This window comes from Neoarius graeffei, chromosome 21 (genome assembly GCF_027579695.1).
Source record: "Neoarius graeffei isolate fNeoGra1 chromosome 21, fNeoGra1.pri, whole genome shotgun sequence".
NCBI lineage: Eukaryota > Metazoa > Chordata > Actinopteri > Siluriformes > Ariidae > Neoarius > Neoarius graeffei.
Window position 1 is genome coordinate 54733637 of NC_083589.1, and position 25003 is coordinate 54758639.

At 42.8% G+C, this 25003-nt stretch overlaps 1 protein-coding gene across 2 annotated transcripts in view; it reads left to right on the forward strand.

Annotated features, from left to right (window-relative positions):
- Window positions 1-424: 424 nt before the first annotated feature.
- svopl (SVOP-like) overlaps window positions 425-25003 on the forward strand; it is a 75632-nt gene continuing 51053 nt past the window's right edge. For both annotated transcript variants that reach the window (XM_060903352.1, XM_060903353.1), the window contains exons 1-4: window positions 425-583; window positions 971-1144; window positions 22023-22114; window positions 22208-22306. In XM_060903352.1, coding sequence (XP_060759335.1) covers window positions 994-1144; window positions 22023-22114; window positions 22208-22306 — 342 coding nt within the window. In that variant the 5' untranslated portion in view covers window positions 425-583; window positions 971-993. The remainder of the gene's footprint in view (window positions 584-970; window positions 1145-22022; window positions 22115-22207; window positions 22307-25003) is intronic.

The following is a 25003-nucleotide window of genomic DNA, read 5'->3' on the forward strand; positions in this document are numbered from 1 at the left end:
AATTTAGAGTCACCAGTTAACCTAACCTGCATGTCTTTGTACTGTGGGGGAAACCGGAGCACACCCACAACATGCAAACTCCGAACAGAAAGGCCCTCGCCGGCCACGGGGCTCGAACCCGGACCTTCTTGCTGTGAGGCGACAGCGCTAACCACTACACCACCATATTTTCTACGGTATTTTGTCAAAACGTAAACAGTTTATGGTGCCATCACCAAAGCTTTCTTCTTTCTATAGCCACAGTAATAAACTTCTTTTCTCTTTTAAGTTTCTTCAGAAAATCTTCCTTTTTCATGCCACCCGTTTTGATTGATTACGCATGCAAATTGAAACGATGACGTCATGGCGTTATTTCAGAGCCCTGATGAGGCGTGAGAGTGAAAAGCCTGCGTGGCCCTTTAAAGCCAGGGTCCTGCCTCCTGCTGCTCATCAGTTCCTCATCGACTCTGGTTACCTGTCGGCAGGTAGAGCACAGGACGGGAGCTGTTTGATTTGGGCTCAGCGGGAAATGATAATGAGGCGAAATTGGATTTGTTTTGCCTTCAGAAGTCACTTGCACATTGGGATATAAGAAGCAGAAAAGGTATCTTGTCTGGTGTAATTTATAACCTCCTTTCGGCGGTGTGTTTTGTATTAAATCTTGGTGTGAACACCTGTGTGGGCACTTTATAAACACTGGGGAAAGATTACAGTCTTTAGGTTGAGCCGAGTTTGGGTGTTTATATGGTAGAGTATGGGAGTTATGAATATCAGGTTGTTTGTTTGAAAACGCCTGAGAGAGGAAGTGGGTTGTGTTGCTGAACTTGATGAGTCTGACAGCCTTCCTGTAGGAACCTCCTCCGCAACACTCAAAGAACAACTTTGTTTGGTTTTTAAACCAACTCTGAAACGAAGTGACACTTATTTTCAAGTGGATAAATTGTTGGCCGCCAGTGTCTGTGGCTTATTGTGTAATTGTCGGTGTTTCCAGCTGTTTTGTGCTGAAACTCCTGGATGAATAGAAGGATGTCGGCCAGAGGGAGCGCGAGCTCTATGAAGACGCAGCTGGTGAGCGCGATTCAGCTCCAGGAGTTCGAGGAGGCGGAGCTTGAGGAGGCGGAGCTTGAGACTGTTGCAGCTGCCAAACCTGTGGAGGAAATGAAGGGTAATTAGTTGCAATTAGGGCAGCACGGTAGTGTAGTGGTTAGCACTACTGCCTCACACCAAGAAGGTCCTGGGTTCGAGTCCAGTGGCTGCAGGCATGGTTTTAAGGGGTGGCAAAAGGTGGCAGTTGCCACTGTAAAATATGTCTTGCCACCCCAGTTGCCCCCGTATTTTAAAAAGAATTATTTATTAAAACACACACTTTTGAAATTCAATTATCTATCTACAGACATACTAAGCCCTCATCTCATCGCTACCTACCATTATTTCACACCCCACCCCACCCCCGGAATTTTGAAATGGTTTCACCCAGTATGCTATTCATCTCATCTCATTATCTCTAGCCGCTTTATCCTGTTCTACAGGGTCGCAGGCAAGCTGGAGCCCATCCCAGCTGACTACGGGCGAAAGGCGGGGTACACCCTGGACAAGTCGCCAGGTCATCACAGGGCTGACACATAGACACAGACAACCATTCACACTCACATTCACACCTACAGTCAATTTAGAGTCACCAGTTAACCTAACCTGCATGTCTTTGGACTGTGGGGGAAACCGGAGCACCCGGAGGAAACCCACGCGGACACGGGGAGAACATGCAAACTCCACACAGAAAGGCCCTCACCGGCCACGGGGCTCGAACCCAGGACCTTCTTGCTGTGAGGCGACAGCGCTAACCACTACACCACCGTGCCGCCGGATTTACATATAAAAGGCATATACATTTTAAACTCATCTCATCTCATTATCTCTAGCCGCTTTATCCTTCTACAGGGTCGCAGGCAAGCTGGAGCCTATCCCAGCTGACTACGGGCGAAAGGCAGGGTACACCCTGGACAAGTCGCCAGGTCATCACAGGGCTGACACATAGACACAGACAACCATTCACATTCACACCTACGCTCAATTTAGAGTCACCAGTTAACCTAACCTGCATGTCTTTGGGGGAAACTGTGGGGGAAACCGGAGCACCCGGAGGAAACCCACGCGGACACGGGGAGAACATGCAAACTCCACACAGAAAGGCCCTCGCCGGCCCGTGTGCTATTCAGTTTAGTGATATACTTAATTTGTTTCTTTTAGTTTTACGGAAATCGAGGATGAACACATCTGTATAAATTTGAAGTCTTCAGTAAAGATCCACAGTCTAAACCGTTCGCTATCTGTCTATTTTTTGATACATCGCTAGGGCAGAATAGTTCCATTCATTGCTTGGGAATATACTTTCAGAAAAGATGGTTTAGATGATTTGAATCCGTTTTCCTTGATGGTACAATAGCTCAATACATATTTGACAAGATGACTTGATTGTGAGTCTTTCTTGAGCGTAAGTAAAACTGATTTCTACGATTTGCATAAACTGCTGCATCGACAACCTATGCCCCCCTCCTGGAACCTATGCCCGTCCTTTGCCACCCTAAGGAAAAATCTCTGGAGCCGCCACTGAGTGGCTGGTGAGGGCCTTTATGTGTGGAGTTCGCATGTTCTTTCCGGTTTCATCCAAAGGCTAATTGGTGGCTCTAAATTGAGTGTGAGTGGTAGGGTGGTCCCAAATTTTTTTTTTTTTTTTTAGGATTTTGTTACGACCACCTTACCTTTTTTTACATTGCCTAAAAAGTTATTCTGCGAAATTTGGTTAAGCTTGAACAATGTTTAGAGGTGCCACAAAGCCATTAAAAAAATTTTCACTCAAGACACAATATAAAATAATACAAACAATACAGTAATATAACTTCCTGTGTTCAAAGTAACAATAGCTATTACTTGTCTGTGATTTTCTAAACCCTTCGGTATTATGGTATCTTGTGGAGATAAAAGAACACACTAAGGACTTCCCTAGCAGAAGGAAGCTTTCTCCCAGACAGTTCCTTGGAAGTGGGACCAATTAACCAAACATAATTGTCCTTTCTGGTTTTGTGCTTTGCACCACCGGTACTACTTGTATTACTGTTGCTAGCCATGTGAAAAACATAGAAAGAAAAACATTCACAACTTCATCAGCATATTACGATCAGTGCTCATTGTTTAAGAACCCCTTAGTGCATGAAAGTTAACCTTCTATCAGTCTATAAACTCTTCCTGCCTCTTCTTTTTCATAGAAGTGGCATATTCCCTCTAGAACTGTGACTTTTTGGGGGTTTGAGAGCTTCTCTGCAACAGTCTACGCACCAACTAATGTTAATGGCTTAACCCGATTTGCAACCTCGTGTGGCACCTCTAAATATTAACCAATTTTTCTGAAATTTTGCTTGTTGCCTTCTTTTAGCCTATGTAAAAAAAATGGTAGGGTGGCCGGAATGTTTTGGTAAAAAAAAAAAATTTTCCCATACATTTCGGGACCACCCTAGTGAGTGGTTGTTTGTCTCTGTGTCAGCCCTGCGATGACCTGGTGACTTGTCCAGGGTGTCCCCTGCCTCTCACCCATGCCTGCAACCCTGTAGGCAGAGCCAGTTCAGACCTCCATGGGGCCCTAGGCAAAATTCTGCTAAGGGGCCCTCTTAACTGAACCCCAAAATGTTCAACAGTCGCATCTGACACCCAGTGCTTCCACTCATCCCCCCCCCCCCCCCCCCCAAACATATTGCACTAGTGTCACCACCTGTTGGTCTAACTCCAAATAAATACGGACCAGATCAAATCGAACTAAATGTGTAACAAATTACTCACCATTAAAAATGTCCCTTTCTGGATGCAAAATCATCAATAATGTCGTCATATGATATTTGCTTCCCCACATCATGGTTGATGCTCATGATGGCCAAACCACTCAGACGTTCCTGGGACATGGAAGATCTCAGATAGTTTTTGATCATTTTTAACTTGCTGAAGTTCCTCTCAGCTGAGGCAACTGTCACAGGCAGAGTGACAGCAATTCTCAGGGCTATCCGAAGGTTAGGATAGAGTTCCTCCAGATTTTTCTCACAAAGGAAAGAAAGCAGCTCAAAGGCAGTCATATTAGCTGGTGGTAGGTCAGGTAAATTTCTTGATTTCGTTTGCCAGATCAACTCCACTGATGTCACAGTCTTGGTTGAAGGTCAGAGTTTTCTCAAGTTCCATACACTGAGCCTTTAAGGAGTCACTGGACATCTGACATGCAGTGCTGAAGTTCAGCACTACTCCATATTTAGTCTTCACCTGGTTCAGAGTTTCAAATCGTTCATCAGTGGATGCTATTGTGGAGTCAACCACAATGTTGAAGAAGTTGACCTCAAGATTCTGCAGTGCATCAGGTCATCAGGTGCTTCGTAGCTAAAATGCTTTTTGCTGGTTCTCAGCCTTATGTCCTTCAAAACAGCTTCTACATTCATTTCCTCACAAATGCTTCTGGCTGTTGTCTGGGCATCTGAGAATAATCTAAATTATTATAACGAATGGGCGGCATGGTGGTGTAGTGGTTAGCGCTGTCGCCTCACAGCAAGAAGGTTCTGGGTTTGAGCCCCGTGGCCGGCGAGGGCCTTTCTGTGCAGAGTTTGCATGTTGTCCGCGTGGGTTTCCTCCGGGTGCTCCGGTTTCCCCCACAGTCCAAAGACATGCAGATTAGGTTAACTGGTGACTCTAAATTGACCGTAGGTGTGAATGTGAGTATGAATGGTTGTCTATGTGTCAGCCCTGTGATGACCTGGCGACTTGTCCAGGGTGTACCCCGCCTTTTGCCCGTAGTCAGCTGGGATAGGCTCCAGCTTGCCTGTGACCCTGTAGAACAGGATAAAGCGGCTAGAGATGATGAGAGATGATACTAATATATCTGCATCTATATTTGCCTGTGGGCTATCCAAGCAAACAAAATTCAATCTTAGTAAATATTTATCCATTACTTTCCATTTTGTATAAGTGCAGTTGTAACTACACTCAGAACGATTGATATAACACTTAAATTGTAGAAGCCAGCAAGACGCACACGGAGACCGTCCGGGGTTCACCCAGGGCTCACCGCCCTGTTATGTAGGTCAAACACCGACTAGCCCCGTCCCTCCCACTCTCCCACCCGGAGAGGAGAGTTACCTGACTGCTGTTCCCACTGTTCATTTTTATGCAGTTTCTTTTTCCTTTTTTCACTCCCCGAGGGATAACTCTGCTTCATCTTGCTAGATTGATGCACATGCACTGGGAATCTGACGTGCACGAGCAGCGCGACGGATGGTCACGTCGTCATGTTTTTGTTTTTTTTTCCCACGGGGCCTCTGAGTTTGCGGGGCCCTATGCAATGTGCGTAGTGTGCGTGTTGGGTGAACCGGTACTGCCTGTAGGACAGGATAAGTGGCTGGATGGATGGTTGTAATTATAAAGCACTGATGACATCTCATCTCATTATCTGTAGCCGCTTTATCCTGTTCTACAGGGTTGCAGGCAAGCTGGAGCCTATGGGTGACTATGGGTGAAAGGTGGGGTACACCCTGGACAAGTCGCCAGGTCATCACAGGGCTGACACGCAACCATTCACACTCGCATTCAGACCTACGGTCAATTTAGAGCCACCAGTTAACCTAACTGCAAGTCTTTGGACTGTGGGGGGAAACCGGAGCACCTGGAGGAAACCCACGCGGACACGGGGAGAACATGCAAACTCCACACAGAAAGGCCCCGTCAGCTACTGGGCTCAAACCCAGAACCTTCTTGCTATGAGGCAACAGTGCTAACCTATACCACCGTGCCGCACCAAAATGGGGTCGTCATACTTAATTTACAAGTGCTTACATAAATATTAACAAGACCATCAATGATGATGTAACTCACTCCGGCCCCATCTAGTCCAGAAGGAGCAATCTAAAGTGGGCCACCTTCCTTGTGCAATAAATGTTGCAAGCTATATACAAGTTATATATAGAAGCAATATCCACCCTAGGAATACTGATCTATTGGCTAGACAGAATCCAAAATGGCAAGGAATTGACCGAAAAGAAGCGTTTTTTTTTTTTTTTTTTTAACTGCTCATTAAGGCTTAGTTAGTCCGTAACTTCGTTAATAATTCCATCCATCCATTACCTGTAACCGCTTATCCTGTGCAGAGTCACAGGCAAGCCTGAACCTATCCCAGCTGACTATGGGCAAGAGGTGGGATACACCCTGGACAAGTCAACAGGTCATCACAGGGCTGATGCATAGAGACATTCACACCTATGGTCAATTTAGAGCCGCCAATTAGCCTAACCTGCATGTCTTTGGGGGAAACCGGAGCACCCAGAGGAAACCCATGCAGGCACGGGGAGAACATGCAAACTCCACACAGACAGGCCCTTGTCAGCCACTGGGTTCAAACCCAGAACCTTCTTGCTGTGAGGCGACAGTGCTAACCACTAGACCACCGTACCGCCCTTCATTAATAATTGTAATGAAGCAAATCTGGGTAGAAGTTCTATGCATCCTAGGTACCCCTACCTTCATGCCAGAAAGAATCAAAATCGGTGAAGATTTGAGGGAGAAGTGATTTGTGTGGAAACTGCTCGTTAGGGATCGATTAATTACTCCATATCTTCATTATTTGTTGCAATTATGCAAATTTGGGTAGAACCTACAGTATATACACCCCAGGCAGACCTACCTTCCTGCCAAAAAGAATGAAAGTCGGTGAAGAAGCAATTTTTATGAAATGTGGATGACGCCGGATGGACGACGGACATGATGACATAAGTTCATCACCTGTCGGCCGGATGAGCTAATAATTCTAATTGCAGATAATATAGAAATAAATTAAAGTATTCTCTCTCTCTCTAGTTTTCTGCCTGTCGGCAGGTCCAAGTTTCTAGGGAAGAATTAGAGACATGGTTTCCTGTTGCCTTCTACTGGATTATTATAGAGGTTTTCTCCTCTCAACCATTCACACACACAATTTAGAGTAGCCAGTTAACCTGGCCACATATCCTTGGACTGTGGGGGAAACTGGACCACCCGGAGGAAACCCACACAAACACAGGGAGAACATGTAAACTCCACTGGACTCAGACCCAGAACCTTCTTGCTATGAGGCGCCAGTGCTAACCACTACACCACCACGCTGCCCATAGTCTATGGAAGTATATAGAAAAGAGTTATCAAAACCTAATAAGCATACTATTTACAGTGTTCTCATCAAACTTGTCAGAACTAGGTGTGCAGCCACCTCTTGAAATAATGCAACTTTACGTCATGTTTAAAAATGGACACTGATCGAGGCTTGGAAATCGCCTTTGGGAGGGAGATCCAGGCAGAGACCTCTCTATAATGAAATGTGTTCTGTGCCTTAACAGTATGACACTTAGGAGTATTCAGATTGTTAGTATTTTTTAATGTAAGTGATTCAAGGGCCTGATGGAGCCATCAGACGAGATGAAAAGCGACCTATGGCACAAGGCATGTTACTATTACATCACAAATCAGCAATCATGACTGACTAATTTGACAACATTATTTCATCAAGTCCAAAAGAGGGGCGGCCTGGTGGTGTAGTGGTTAGTGCTGTCGCCTCACAGCAAGAAGGTCCTGGGTTCGAGCCCCGTGGCCGGCGAGGGCCTTTCTGTGTGGAGTTTGCATGTTCTCCGCGTGGGGGTGCTCCGGTTTCCCCCACAGTCCAAAGACATGCAGGTTAGGTTAACTGGTGACTCTAAATTGACTGTAGGTGTGAATGGTTGTCTGTGGCTACGTTTACACTAGACCGTATCTGTCTCGTTTTCTTCGCGGATGCACTGTCCGTTTACATTGAAACGCCTGGAAACGGGAATCCGCCAGCGTCCACGTATTCAATCCAGATCGTGTCAGCTCCGGTGCTGTGTAAACATTCAAAATACGCGGATACGCTGTGCTGAGCTCTAGCTGGCGTCTCATTGGACAACGTCACTGTGACCTCCACCTTCCTGATTCGCTGGCGTTGGTCATGTGACGCGACTGCTGAAAAACGGCGCGGACTTCCGCCTTGTATCACCTTTCATTAGAGTATAAAAGTATGAAAATACTGATGCAAATACTGCCCATTGTGTAGTTATGATTGTCTTTAGGCTTGCCATCCTTCCACTTGCAAGTAGTAAGTGATATGCGCTGGGATCACACACACAGCGGCTCAGTCCCGAATCGTGGCTTGTGCACTTCACTCGCGCGCTGTGTGAGCTGCACAGGGCCGGAGTGCGCACCCTCCAGAGGGCACTCACTGTTCAGGGCGGAGTGATTTGGAGCGCAGGATGCCTGCGGAGCCGAGCGTATCCGCGTATTGGCGTTGCTGTGTGCACGGCTAACGGTTTTAGTGTAAACGCGAATCGTTTTAAGAACGTTAATCTGATGATCCTCTGATTCGACGTAATGTAAACGTAGCCTGTGTCTATGTGTCAGCCCTGTGATGACCTGGCGACTTGTCCAGGGTGTACCCCGCCTTTCGCCCGTAGTCAGCTGGGATAGGCTCCAGCTCGCCTGCAACCCTGTAGAACAGGATAAAGCGGCTAGAGATAATGAGATGAGAAGTCCAAAAGATATGCATTAGTAGCTGTCTTAAATGCATCTGTATTTGGAGCAGTGGGAAATACAGATGCTGGTAGAGAGTTCCACATCCTACTCGTTCTAGGAATCAGGCTTGTAGTACTGAAGTCTGACTTGGACTTGAGCTCTGATGACTCGGACTCTGATTCGTGCATTAACTGCATTCGGACTCATAAATTGGGCACGAGGACTCTGATTTTTTTCTTTTTTTGTAACATGCCATAATAATTTGGCATAAGATATTTATATCTATATGTAAATTTTTGTTCTAATTTTGTGCAAGAAAATGCACATTCACCTGTTCATACGTCACGTTCAGGAACAAACTAATGTTAAACGTGGTGCTAAAATGCCTGGAGAGAACGCCCCTAGGATTGTCTGCTTTGCTTTTTCAGACTTCTCGTGCAGCGGGAAAAAATGCACTGCGATGTGTTCCATATGTAGAAGAACTATCGAGGAGACGACGGGGACGACCTCGAACTCCAATCGTCATTTGGCAAGACTCCACCCAGAGAAGGAAGTGACACGCTATGTTCATTGCTCTGCTGATAGCGGGGCTTGCTGAGTGATGAACTAGCTTTTTATCTGTAGCCTATTAACTAAAATGAGGCAGTCGAGCAGTAACGTTAGTCCAACACGGCAGCAGAGACACTTTCACATAAAGGCAGCAACAGCCACCGTCAAATGGTGCGGTTGGATCTTGTTCTCTGACTCGACTCAGATCAATAGTGGACTCGACTTGAAATTTTCTTTAATGGCTCGGACTGGAATCAGACTCGAGGTTTAGTGACTCGACTACAACACTGCTAGGAATATAGGAACAGAAGTGGACAGCAACGAAGTACATTTACTTGTACTGTACTTAAGTACACTTTTTGAGTATCTGTACTTGAGTATTAATTTTTTTGGAAACTTGTGACTTTAACTTCACTACATTTGAAAGACAAATATTGTACTTTTCACTCCACTACATTTCTATCAAGGTGCTCGTTACTCATTACTATGAAGCAGCTTTGAAAGTGGAGGTTTCTTCTTTTCTTTTCTAAAACGTGATTGGTTTTTTTTGCAGGTGACCCTGAGACAGCCGATCAGTAATCACTAGGGTCACGTCACGTCCAGAGACTGTATAAAATCAAGATCCGTGATTTCTCAGCAGCGTTATTTAACACAATCAGTCGATGGCAGAATGGAAGGAGGCGGATCTTCTGGAGAATGCACGCACTCATGGCTGTAGCTAGAACCCATGTTTCAGTTTTCTGAAAGGATTAAAGATTCATTTCATTTTAAATGTTTGCCAAAAACGAACCACATCACGGCCTTCAAAAACTTGCTGTCTGACCTGCGGAAGCATATTAAGGGATGTAGATGTTTTATTCCAAGAGAAAGCTTGCAACGAAGTTGTCTGTGCTTTTAGAGCAAGCGATAACGTTGCAATAGCTATGCAGTCTGGTTAGTCAAATGACTTTCTATGGATTTGCCCGCCAAGTTGTCGTAGCCTTGTCCACGGCTAATGATAACACGTAGCGAGTTAACTTGGACACGGTTAGTTAGCATGTAAACATGGAGTTATGCTAACATGAATAACGTTAACTTATCTGAAGTCCTTTCAGAAATGTTTTAGCATAGTCTTGCCAAATAAACAATGTAGAAATCTTTCTTTTCTAGTAACATTAGCTACCCAATATGATTTTGAGTTTGAAGAGTGTGCTAGCATGTCAGTTGGAGTTTCACTGACTAGCTAGCTTAACGTTAAACCACCATGATGGCACAGCGTGTATTCATTTTGTGAATTCACATTTCTGTCCTTGGTAACGGCGTTAGGTTTTGTAAGTGTTGTGGCAATAATACAACAGTGCATTCACAGGAAATGTACTTTTTTAATACTTAAGTATTTTTAAAGGCAAGTACTTTAACTTAAGTAAAAATTTGACTGGACAACTTTCACTTGTATCGGAGTAACATTTGACCAGTGGGATCTGTACTTTGACTTAAGTAATGAAGTTGGGTACTTTGTCCACCTCTGTATAGGAAGAGAGATGGAGCTTAGTATTAGACTTTGGTATGTTCACAGCATACGGGTGGCCACTCACAGCTGATCGAGTTACACTTCCTCTCCCAATAGGCAATATTCTGTTCAGCTCGACTGACGGTTGCAGGAAGTAGTGATGGTAGAAAATACACAGTGAAGCGATAGTTCTCCTGTGCTCCAGTGGGAAGATGCCCACCTTACAGGGGTCATCATTGTTTAAAAGGCGGAGAGCTTTCCTCTGCAGCCTATTGTATCTCATCACATTATTCCCAGTATTGTGTTGATGTATACTGGAGCGTTTCCTGAACAAGCTAGTAAGATAATCAGGGGCAAGATTATTCATGCATTTATACGTCTCTTATGGTTAATAAATCAGACACAGGCAAAAGCTTCAGTTCCTTGACAGTAGGTGTTATGTGATCACGTTTGCGCTGCCCATATAGAAAGAATTCAGGCAGCAAAATTCTGGACCAAATGTAACTTGTGTGTATTTGAATTGCTGGTACCTGACCAGACAGTCAAACAGTAAAAAAGCTTCGTAAAAATTAGAGTTAATGATTATCTGTCAGTCAAAAGTGTGACGGGTCCTACTTATTACTAGTTTGCTTATTAGATCTGCAGCTCGAGTCCTGATATTAGATTAGATAAAACTTTATTGATCCCTTTGGTTGGGATCCCTCAGGGGAATTAAGATTCCAGCAGCATCATTACAGATAAACAGAGAAAAGAAATAGAGAGAACTTCTAGATTAATTAAAATAAATTAAGTATTTACATATACAAATATAAAAAGAATAAGGGCGTATTCACACCTACGTTGTTTGGTCCGGACCAAACGAACCAAATTTCCCTTGGTCTGGACCTTTTGGGTTGGTCTGAATACGAACCACCGAACTCTGGTCCGGACCAAACAAGCGGACCGAGACCGAGCTGCAAGGTCGGACTTGGTCCGGACCAAAGTAACTCTGGTGCGGACCTTTTGGAGGTGTGAAAGCAGACCGGACCTAATCCGACAGTTTTGCTTTTTTGTACCTCGGGAGCTTCCGTCGTTTGTCGAGCATTATGGGAAACAGAGTCTTGACACTCCACCGCAAAGTGCAAACACTGTTTCGGTTGTCAAGGGAACCTTACAACAGTCGTTCAGTCATTCAGACCAGTGGTAGGCTAGACTACAGAGTACAAAAAATGAGTAGGGGGCAAACGTGGGCCGAGGAAGAAACGCGTACCCTTGTGGATATATGGGCAGATGTCCACATATCTGAGCTTTTGGAGAGAACACACAAAAATGCTGACGTGTTTGCTGTATTCAGTGAGAAAATGAAGGAGAAGGGGTTCACGCGCTCCCCAGAACAATGTCGGCTAAAAGTGAAGAAACTCCGTCAGACCTTCGTTAAAATCAGGGACATTCTTTCAAAAAGTGGCGGTACTAGCGACGCAAAAAAGAAATTCATCTATTACGATGGATAAGGCGAATATCCCGACACATACCTCCTCCGTCTTGCGTGAAGAGCCAGAACTGTCACAACATGATGTGCGCTCATCAGCGCTATCCTCCGTAGCCGCCTTGCCCTTTGTCGTCGTCGTTGATAAATTACTTGTACAACAGCATAGTAATCGCACAATTGTGAAAACAGTAAAAACTGGAAAAAACATATAGCTTTGATGACATTAAAAAGAATAACAGCACAGAAAGCTTCCATGACTACTTTTGAACTTAACGCTTTGTGCGCGTGTCGTCTCTGACCAATAGCTGAACGACCTCAGGGCGCGTGGCTTTGTTGACAGATTTTGGTCCGCTTACTAAAATGTACAGTGTGAAAGCGAACCGCGCCAAAATGAAAAAATAAAAAAAACATTTGGTTCGGACCAAAGCAAGTGAACTATCGAACTATCCTGGTCTGAATACACCCTAAGATATGGGGAAGAGAAGGAGGGGGAGGGGAAATATATGTTCATTGAACTACAAGTTCTTATTGACTATAACACCGAGGTCTTTAACTGAGGGAGCTACCCGTCGTTCATTCCCCAGGAACGTAATGGGTGGGATAGGCATCTGACTGAGGCTACGTTTACATTAGACCGTATCTGTCTCATTTTCTTCGCGGATGCACTGTCCGTTTACATTAAACCGCCTGGAAACGCCGGGAAACGGGAATCCGCCAGCGTCCACGTATTCAATCCAGATCGTGTCAGCTCCGGTGCTGTGTAAACATTCAGAATACGCGGATACGCTGTGCTGAGCTCTATCTGGCGTCTCATTGGACAACGTCACTGTGACATCCACCTTCCTGATTCGCTGGCGTTGGTCATGTGACGCGACTGCTGAAAAACGGCGCGGACTTCCGCCTTGTATCACCTTTCATTAAAGAGTATAAAAGTATGAAAATACTGCAAATACTGATGCAAATACTGCCCATTGTGTAGTTATGATTGCCTTTAGGCTTGCCATCCTTCCACTTGCAAGTGGTAAGTGATATGCGCTGGGATCACACACACAGCGGCTCAGTCCCGAATCACAGCTTGTTCACTTCACTCGCGTGCTCTGTGAGCTGCGCAAGGCCGGAGTGCGCACCCTCCAGAGGGCACTCGCTGTTCAGGGCGGAGTGATTTGGAGCGCAGGATGCCTGCGGAGCCGAGCGTATCCGTGTATTGGTATTGCTGTGTGCACGCAAATAGTGTATTGGTGTTGCTGTGTGCACACTAATCGTTTTAAAAACGTTAATCTGATGATCCGCTGATACGGTCTAATGTAAACATGGGCTGAGCATCCTGCTTGATCTAAACTCACAGAACTTGGTCTTGTCAGGATTAATCAGCAAACTGCTGCTTGAGGTTGTTGAGCCCTTTGTTGGAGAATGAGACGTAAAGGTTGGTATTGTCGACATACGACTCAACATGTCTTGCAAATTGATGGTTGCATCCGTAACATTCAAACCACTGATGGGTGACACGAATAACACTGATCACCTGTCAAGGGGTGGGATCTGTTAGCCAGCAAGTCACGTCAGTTCTCGAAGTTGACGTGTTGGAAGGAGGAAAAATGGGCAAGCGTAAGGATCTGATCGATTTTCACAAGGGCCAAATTGTGATGGCTGGACGACTGGGTCTGAGTGTCTCCGTAACACCAGGTCTTGTGAGGTGTTCCTGATATGCGGGGGTTAGTACCTACCAAAAAGTGGTCCAAGAAAGGACAACCGGTGAACCTAGCAACAGGGTCATGGGGAGCGAACGCTCGCCTGTCTGGTCCGATCCCACAGAAGAGCTTCCTGAAAAAAGTTAATTCTGGCTATGATAGAAAGGTGTCACGACATTGTAATGCATTCTGTTAGATTACTCAATGTGAGTAATCTAGGATATTCTAAATACTTTGGATTACTTTCAAATTGTCTTACATTTCATGTAACAATACCGTACATGGCATTCACAGGGTCCTGCTTGCTCAACTATTCTGTTGTTGTAGCAACTGGCTGAAGGCATGTGAGGAACCTTGAATACATATTAACACTTGCTGTAGAGGAGCAAATGCGCCGAGTAGGTTCACAAAAGCCATTTGATGATGTTTTGTCTGGTTAAAAAAAAAAAAAGAGGGAGGGAAGGCCCAAATTTTCCTTGAACTTTTCTTTATTTCCAGAACTGCAAGTAAAACAAAAAAACATTACAAAGATGAAAATGCACTGTTTTTCTACTGAATTTCCTGTCAAATTAACATTGAGTCATCACTCAGTTTTCTGAAGAGCATTTTCTGTTGCTACAAATCTTAAAATTGGCACAAAAGAAAGAGAAAATCGGTCCCTTACCTTTTCTTGATTTAAAATGATGAAAACATGAAATATAATAAGTCAGTCTTGTACACAGACGTGTGCTGTTCAACGCTCAGTGGAAGCCTGGTGAGCGCTGTTTCACGAGACTCAGAACGACATCCCGAAGATGACATCACCATCGGGTGAATCAGAGTCGAGGCTTTTGGTTGAATAAACAGGTTTAACTGTGATTTTTATTTCTTTTTAAATAATAAAAAGACTTCAGTGTTGTACTTTTTGTTTGTGTTTGGAATTCTGAGATTGATTGTGTCATAGCCATAATTCTGAGCATTAACGATATCAGCTCATGGACTTTCTAAAATCACAGCTTAAAAAATGTGTGTGTGTGTGTGTAGTGGTGCTTGAAAGTTTGTGAACCCTTTAGAATTTTCTATATTTCTGCATAAATATGACCTAAAACATCAGATTTTCACACAAGTCCTAAAAGTAGATAAAGAGAACCCAGTTAAACAAATGAGGCAAAAATATTATACTTGGTCATTTATTTATTGAGGAAAATGATCCAATATTACATATCTGTGAGTGGCAAAAGTATGTGAACCTCTAGGATTAGCGGTTAATTTGAAGGTGAAGTTAGAGTCAGGTGTTTTCAATCAATGGGATGACAATCAGGTGTGAGTGGGCACCCTGTTTTATTTAAAGAACAGGGATCTATCAAAGTCTGATCTTCACAACACATGTTTGTGGAAGTGTATCATGGCACGAACAAAGGAGATTTCTGAGGACCTCAGAAAAAGCGTTTTTGATGCTCATCAGGCTGGAAAAGGTTACAAAACCATCTCTAAAGAGTTTGGACTCCACCAATCCACAGCCAGACAGATTGTGTACAAATGGAGGAAATTCAAGACCATTGTTACCCTCCCCAGGAGTGGTCGACCAGCAAAGATCACTCCAAGAGTAAGGTGTGTAATAGCCAGCGAGGTCACAAAGGACCCCAAAGTAACTTCCAAGCAACTGAAGGCCTCTCTCACATTGGCTAATGTTCATGAGTCCATCATCAGGAGAACACTGAACAACAATGGTGTGCATGGCAGGGTTGCAAGGAGAAAGCCACTGCTCTCCAAAAAGAACATTGCTGCTCATCTGCAGTTTGCTAAAGATCATGTGGACAAGCCAGAAGGCTATTGGAAAAATGTTTTGTGGACGGATGAGACCAAAATAGAACTTTTTAGTTTAAATGAGAAGCGTTATGTTTGGAGAAAGGAAAACACTGCATTCCAGCATAAGAACCTTATCCCATCTGTGAAACATGGTGGTGGTAGTATCATGGTTTGGGCCTGTTTTGCTGCATCTGGGCCAGGACAGCTTGCCATCAATGATGGAACAATGAATTCTGAATTATACCAGTGAATTCTAAAGAAAAATGTCAGGACATCTGTCCATGAGCTGAATCTCGAGAGAGGGTGGGTCATGCAGCAAGACAACAACCCTAAACACACAAGTCATTCTACCAAAGAATGGTTAAAGAAGAATAAAGTTAATGTTTTGGAATGGCCAAGTCAAAGTCCTGACCTTAATCCAATCTAAATGTTGTGGAAGGACCTGAAGCGAGCAGTTCATGTGAGGAAACCCACCAACATCCCAGAGTTGAAGCTGTTCTGTATGGAGGAATGGGCTAAAATTCCTCCAAGCCGGTGTGCAGGACTGATCAACAGTTACCGCAAACATTTAGTTGCAGTTATTGCTGCACAAGGGGGTCACACCAGATACTGAAAGCAAAGGTTCACATACTTTTGCCACCCACAGATATATAATATTGGATCATTTTCCTCAGTAAATAAATGACCAAGTATAATATTTTTGTCTCATTTGTTTGACTGGGTTCTCTTTATCTACTTTTAGGACTTGTGTGAAAATCTGATGTTTTAAGTCATATTTATGCAGAAATATAGAAAATTCTAAAGGGTTCACAAACTTTCAAGCACCACTGTACATTCACTGGATACGAGCAATCGTGCGATCTGATGGACTACTCTACTACTAGGCTATTAGCTTATATACCATGAGTAGAGAACAAAAACAAAATGTTGCTGAACCAATTGATGACTAAATAAAAACTACTCGAAAACAAAAGTGGTTTGAAAGAGGAGTAAAAGAAGCCATCTTGGTCAGTGTGGAACGACCATCGCTGGAGGTGGTCTGAGACACCACTTATTAGCCACCTACAATGCAGTCCTTGGCACACTTCCCAGAAAACTGAATACACATCCACATCAAAACTCGGCTGACTTCAGTGACTCACATGATGGCAGAGAGAGCCAACGACCCACAGATCACCCTAATGACTCTCGAGGCCGCTAACACTGTTCACACCCAGCCTCCAGTGACCTACAGCTATGGGATGACTCAACAAATTTCCTTAGGGTTGCTTTTGGTCCACTAGAGGATAAATATCAGACAGAACTGAAGAAGCTTTTTGGATGAGTGGTGAAACGTTTTCGAGGATTTCAAGCAAGTCCAGTTGCCTTCTTTAGCACCTACGGTTTACTATGACCTGGAGGATTGAGAACATTCACAGAGATATCCTTTAGCCTCAACTTCAGGTACATGCATGGACCAAATGTACATTATCCTCAATGCATCAAGTTGTAGCTTAAACTTATTTTTATGTTGTAAAAAGAGTTTGTATTTAATAATAAATAAACGCCTTGGACTTGGAGGACACTCTGGGGGAAGCCGTGGCCTAAAGGTTAGCGAAGCAGCTTTGGGACTGAAAGGTTGCTGGTTTGAGTCCCTGGACCAGCAGGAATGGCTCAAGTGCCCTTGAGTAAGGCACTTGCTCCCTGGGGGCTGTAGTATAGTTGTTCTGTGTGTTTATGTATTCACTGCTTCAGGTGGGTTAAATGCAGAGGGGCAGTTTTGCTGTGCTTGAGTGTACATGTGACAAAAATAAAGGCTTCTTCTTCTACTTATCTACATTCTTCACCACAGTTTATTAACACGTTGGGGTCAACTTTTAAGTGCACTTATTAATGTTTATTATTATTTAAAAAGAAATTAGCATGGTTAAACTTGTTTATTCAACCAAAAGGCTTGAGTCTGATTCACCTGACAGTTGCATGAATCGAGACAACATCTGTGGTGACGATGTTCTTGGGGAGGTGTAATATGAAGACGCTGCAATTTTTTTTTCAGTCAAGAGCTTCTGGGAAATGCACTGAATTTAATTTGAGAGCAAATGACGATGTAAACTAAGAAATCAGTTCTTTCAAGTAATCCACGAAGGTCAAGAATGTAACTGTATCTGAATACAGTTACTCATATTTTGTATTCTAAATACGTAACGCTGTTACATGTATTCCGTTACTCCCCAACACTGCCCATACTGACACCTGTGCACCGCTGACAGCACCTACAACGGCCAGGTGAGCATCAGAAGTGGACCATGGAGCAACGGAAGAAGGTGGTCTGGTGTGAGAAACCACATTTTCCTTTACATCACGTTGACAGCTGAGTGCACGTGCACAGATTTCCTGGGGAAGAGATGGCACCAGGATGCACTATGTGAAGACCTTCGTGTCACGTAAAGCACCTAAAAAACAAAGGAATATACTATACTTTGCACTGACTTACTCGTCGAGTGGGAAGTGTTGTGTTGTTATAGGAAAATAATAAATCCCAAGGTGGTGTGATCTGGTCTGACACGGAGCAGAGGAGTTTGGTTTCTTCTTTATACGTGATTTTGCCTGTACTGTACAGTATGTACAGAACAGAAGCAGCTACAACATGAGTGATATTGTTCGCATGCTGGCCTGATCACCTTGTTTACATCTGGAAGATTAAATGCTCCATGTATATTTATTAGATGGAGCATCAGAGACAAAACATTCCCGTTTATCTGGTTTCCGAGTCAGACAGTAAAATGTTTAACAGTTTCATGCACACTGACATTAAACAGTGACAAGCTCTGTTTCTCTTTAACAATTTCTACTATCGTTATGATCGTGGTCATTTTTTTCAACGTTTAATGTATATCAAGTAACAACATTCAAGCAAAAAAAAAAAAAAGGAAATGTTTGAGGGAGAACAATGAAAAATAAACTTACAATAACCTGGGTACATAAGGTTATTATGCAATAATAAACAAAATATAATTTGTATTAGTCACTCCCTGTATGTGACAACAACCTTTTCATATTCACATGTTTAAGCTATGGGGTAGGGTCGTTCGACAGAAGCCAATTCTCATGGGGGGGGGCAGGGGGCAGGCACTTAGCGTGCAGGTGCAGGGGAGAGTGGGTGCGTTGCAAATTAGAAGCCAATTTGGTAGACAGAAGACGTAGTCCGGGTCGGGCATGGGTCGGTCGATGTACAAACAGGTCTGGCAAGAGTTCAAAGTCAGAAAATCAATGGAGAGCAGGGTCGAAGTCAGAAACTATAATCATAGGCTTGGTATGATCAGGCACGAGGACACAGAACAATACTTCGCAACCTGAGTGAGTGTTTAGTGAGCTTATACAGTATAGAGGGGTGATTACTGGGAAGATGGAAAACGCTGTGGTGCCTGGAAAACGTAGTCCGGAGCGGCCATGTTCGGATGCTGCTCCGAACTCAGATTTTCAGTGCTATTACTGACAAGGGGGGGACGACCAACGATCCAAGCCCACCTAAACAACCCCAAGCCATGAGGCAAAATGTGTTATGCCCTGTGTCCGAAATCGCCCCCTACTCACTATATAGTGAGGGCGCCATTTTGTAGTGCTGTCCGAAATGATAGTGAGGATTATTTACACCCTATATAGTGCATTCAAAGTATCCTACAATGCATCACGAAAAGTAGTGTACAACCGATGGTCACTAACCAAGCAATGTATACCATCATGCATTGCAGTCATACAGAAAGAAATCAAATCAAAGGTCTCAAATTTGATTTAATAAAAGGCAGCGGCAAAGAAGAAAGAAAGTATTCAGCCTTGATTTAAAAGAACTGAAAGATGCAGCAGACACAAAGTACTTTGTATTTATTAATGTGGGAAATACGCGCAGTATAATATGTATTTATTATTTTGAAAACCCACCAGCTGACTGATCCGGCACGTTTTAATTGTGTGACAGTAATGACGTAAATAATAGCGTGACCGACTAGTGTCCGAAAGCGTTTTTTTTTTTTTTTCATTTTTTACGATACAGTCCTCTATATAGTAATTCCCTATATAGTGAGTAGGGAGTAGTGAACGAGTGAGCGATTTCGGACACAGGGATGGTCTGATGAGACTGAGGTAGAAGTTTTTTTGGGCATATGTTTGGTGCAAAAGTACAAGACAGCTTATTACACAAAGAAATCCATGCCTAGAGTGAAGCATGGTGGTGGCAGCGTCATGCTATTTTGCTGCTTCTTTTCAACTGGGACTGGAGCTCAAGTCAGGATAGAAGGAATCATGGACAGCTTCAAACACCAGTCTGTTCTGGTATAAAACTTGCAGGTCTCTTTTATACAGCTGAAGTCGAAGTAGAAAATTTTCACCTTCCAACACGGTAACGCTCCAAAGCACAATCCGAGTCGACAAAGTAACATCTTCAGAAGAAGAAGACCAGATCTAAATTAGAGCCTGGATCTGGATCCTGTTGACAACCTGTTGAATGACTTGAAGAGGGCTGTGCACAGGAGATCCCCTCACAATCTGATAGAGCAGAAGATTGGAATAAAACCGTCAAATCAAGATGTGCTGAGTGAGTTGGACTGAATGCTGACAAAAAGACATTATAGGCAAAATGGAAGGCAAATCGAAATGAATATTTGATTACCTCTCCTGGGACGGAGTCCACCAGGGGGCAAGGTATTATTTTCAGTCCGGTTTCTTTGTTTTTTTTTTTGTAAACGATATTACAGGGAAATGGCTGGACCAATCTTCATGAAACTTTCAGGATAGCTGGCCATTAGTCTCAAATAGAACCTCCAACATTTTGGGGATCATCCAGTCAAGGTCAAGGTTTTTATGGCTACTGCCTCATACTAGCCACTATGTCGTCGTGCTGTAAGAATGTAAGCGTGTAACAATAGCGGACTGCGCATACATGTGTTCCGATTAAAATGGCCAGTGAGTGTATACAATTTGGTTCATCATTTGAAATAAATGGACTAAACTAAAGAAATCGCTTTCAGCCGTGTTTATGCTCATTACAGAGGGAAAGTGCGTTCCTATTTTAAAATATACTCCAGGTCGTCCCCCTTTCCTCGCCTTCTTCGGCCAGTGGTCCCATGTGTCATGTAGATGTGACACACTTCCGAGTTGTTACAGGAAGTTGTCGAAAAGAGTATTTTGACCACTGAGCTCTAGTGCCGGGCCATTTCCGGGAAATAAGAGTTTGGGTCATGGTGACAGCGTGTGTATGTCGGCCTCGGTTCGGAGGTTTCAGTTTCAAAAACTGTAAGAGGAAGAGTAGAATAATATAAAGTACATATGGTATATTTTACTTCTATGATTTTTAAATTGTTAATTTTTGGATTACGCTTCATTTTTGTGGCTACTGCCTCATTGAGTAAATATATATATATATGTGTCAGATCACAGAATCCAGGGACACATGTCCGCCCGGGGGCATTTTGAGTTTTTGACAGATTCAGAAAGTACAGTTTCTAAGTTTTCCAATGATGCCTTCCATGTGGAGATCTGACAATATTTGAAGAATGTGTGGCCTTTTGAAAGTGCATACTTCTTAAAACAGAAAAGGGAGAAAATCGCCCTCAAAGTTTTCCATCTCAGCTACTCTGGGTGCAGGGCGGGCACATAATGGTGCCCATTTGCATGACATTAAGGAAAGCCCTACCCCCTACCAGCAAGCACGATGCTACTTTCATGTAAACAAAGATCACCACATCTAGCTTGCTCATTCCATAGTGAAATTACATGCCTGTATGCAGCTTAAGTAGCCATGTGCTCAGCTCGTATCATACAGCTGATTGGCGAAAAAAAACCCAAAAGACTTAAATCATCATGTGAATGGCCCATATGGTAATTTACCCACACCCCCCAGCAGGCTACAGTCCTGACAAAAACGAGACAATTTGCAACAAAAAATGTATGCTTTTCCAACAAAACAATCTATTATCTGAAATACTGATTGCATTCTTCAAGATCTCAACTTGCACATTATGGAAAAAAACGAAAATCACAAATTTTGAAAAAAAAATGCTTCTTTTGCGATTATCTCGGATTCGTTTTGCCAGACATGTGTCCCTGGATTTGGTGAGGCGTCTCATATGCTATATTTACTGTATGGACATGGGATCAGAAAACTATTTTATTTCTAAGCAGTAGCTACATGGACCCATAGGGTACCTATTTTTTTCGCGATATCTTCCTTCATATTCATCATAAGTGCTACCGGGCGAGGTTTGTTTTGCCTGGCACTTGTTTGTTTGTTTGTTTGTTTGTTTGTTTGTTTGTTTGTTTGTTTGTTCTCCAGATTTCACCTCCATTGTGTTTGTTCTTCTACAGGATTCTGGGTATTATTTTTGTAATGATACAAAGTTTAAATTAATTATTGTTGTTTTTTTAACTTAAATGAATTATTTTATTTTTCTTCCTGGTTTGCTCAGTAACGTCTGACCTGTTTGTCCCTGTGCTGCCTCCTTCTTTGCTCTCACAGATCAGAAATGTTACACCGTGGAGGAAGCTGTGGAAAGCATCGGCTTTGGGCGCTTCCACGTCCTACTCTTTGTTATTATGGGCAGTGCCAATGTAAGAGCTTTGTGTTGTTTCTCTGTGATACAGTCCTGTACCTGTACCTGTCAGTAGCCTAACTCTGTATCTCTCCATTGGTGTGTGATGTAGATTGTAGAGGCGATGGAGATCATGTTGTTGGCTGTGGTGTCTCCTGAGGTCCGATGTGAGTGGCATCTGGAGGATTGGCAGGTGGCCCTGGTCTCCACGGTGAGATTTTCAACCAATCCGAATTGTCCTGTAGTTATTTATTGGCAGTCTGTGATAAGCTGTGATAAGGAAGGAGTAAGTCTTGGAGGCGTGTTGTTACAGGAAAATAATCAACGATGGGGTGGTGTGGTGCAGCCTGATGCGAAAAGGAACGACTGTTACTGTTTGTTATTTTCCTATTACAGTATATCCTGATGTGTTTTATTCCTCTTATACCACAAGAGTTTACCAACTCGAGCGGCGGCTACAATTATCGACACTTTAACGATCTTTTGGTCGTTGCAAAAGTAGAAAAGACTTTCAGTATGTAAACTGTGCATGAATAATTACTCAAACTTCCACTGGGGAAAAAAAATGACTTGATTCCCGATTACTTAGCATATCAGATCACATGACACCGTTCCACAAGTATTGACACCTTTGTCCATAGTTATTGACACTGTTCCACAATTATTGACATCCAGATGGTTATTTATAAAAAAAAATAATCGGTACGTGGTATTAAGTTAACAAAACATAGTTTTGATTTTAAATTAGTTTTCCATAGACTTATACAGTGCTTGGCGTAAATGAGTACACCCCCTTTGAAAAGTAACATTTTAAACAATATCTCAATGAACACAAACAATTTCCAAAATGTTGACAAGACAAAGTTTAATATAACATCTGTTTAACTTATAACGTGAAAGTAAGGTTTATAATATAACTTGGATTACACATTTTTCAGTTTTACTCAAATTAAGGTGGTGCAAAAATGAGTACACTCCACAACAAAAACTCCTACATCTAGTACTTTGTATGGCCTCCATGAGTTTTAATGACAGTTCCAAGTCTTCTAGGCATGGAATGAACAAGTTGGCGACATTTTGCAACATCAATCTTTTTCCATTCTTCAACAACGACCTCTTTCAGTGACTGGATGCTGGATGGAGAGTGATGCTCAACTTGTCTCTTCAGAATTCCCCAAAGAAAATAATTTCTTTACACCGCAAAAGTGAAGGCTACAAGAAGATCAGCAAAGCTTTACTTATCAGTCAGAATACTGTAGCAAAAGTGGTACAAAAATTTAAGAAAGATGGAACTGCAACCATCTCACGGAGACGTCCAGGTCGTCCATGGAAGTTAACACCTCGACAGGAGTGTCTTCTGATGAGAAGGGTTGAAGAAAATCGGCATGCAAGTTCACTGCAGTTATCTAAAGTAGTAGAAAGCCAAACTGGGGTGACTATTTCCTGTGACACAATACGGCGTACACTGCAGAGGAATGGCATGCATGGATGCCGTCCACGAAAGAAGCCTCTCCTAAAGCCCAGGCACAAAAAAGCGCGCCTAGAGTTTGCCAGGGCCCATGCTGACAAAGATGAAGACTACTGGGACTCTATACTCTGGAGTGATGAGACCAAGATAAATGTTTTTGGAACTGATGGCTTCAAAACTGTATGGCGTCGCAAAGGTGAGGAATACAAAGAAAAATGCATGGTGCCTACAGTGAAACATGGTGGTGGCAGTGTCCTTATGTGGGGCTGCATGAGTGCTGCTGGTGTCGGGGAGCTGCATTTCATTGATGGCATCATGAATTCACAGACGTATTGCTCTATACTGAAAGAGAAGATGCTACCATCACTCCGTGCCCTTGGTCGTCGTGCATGTTTCCAACATGACTAAACACACATCCAAGGCCACTGTTGGATTTCTGAAGAAGAACAGGGTGAAAGTGATTCAGTGGCCGAGTACGTCTCCTGATCTGAACCCAATCGAACACCTATAGGGAATTCTGAAGAGACAAGTTGAGCATCACTCTCCATCCAGCATCCAGTCACTAAAAGAGGTCGTTGTTGAAGAATGGAAAAAGATTGATGTTGCAAAATGTCGCCAACTTGTTCATTCCATGCCTAGAAGACTTGGTGCTGTCATTAAAAATCATGGAGGCCATACAAAGTACTAGATGGAGTAGTTTTTGTTGTGGGGTGTACTCATTTTTGCACCACCCTAATTTGAGTAAAACTGAAAAATGTGTAATCTAAGTTATATTATTAACCTTACGTTTTCCCGTTATAAGTTAAACAGATGTTATATTAAACTTTGTCTTGTCAACATTTTGGAAATTGTTTGTGTTCATTGAGATATTGTTTAAAATGTTACTTTTCAAAGGGGGTGCACTCATTTACGCTGAGCACTGTATATCGTACAAAATATCTTTTATATAAATATATGGATGTCGGTGTTTACGTAAATGAGGAAGTAATTGTAATGTTTGTAAACAAATGAACTGATAATGTTTAACCTGCGTCAGAAAATCTCTTTGTTCCACTTTCTAAGTATGTTCGTAGATCACATTTTGTTAATCATTCATTGTTGTTTGTATTAATTTCTAGTTTTGTAGTTTACCAATAAATATCAACAGGGAATTGATATTGTAACCGCATGAAACTCCAGGTCAAAGGTCACATCTCATTCCTTGAACCAAAATATAAAATGTCTACTGATATTGTAATATGTGGTAGATATTTACAACAAACACCAAAAAATAAAAAAATTCTGAATGGAATATAAAAATCTGAATATTTCAAGCATGTAATTTTTTATATGTTAGGAATTTAATTCTGGTCTAATTCTATTTATTGCAATCAGATTCCAAATACTCTATAAACATTTCATTCTGTTATGAATCAGAAAAAAAAAAATTATAAATCACAG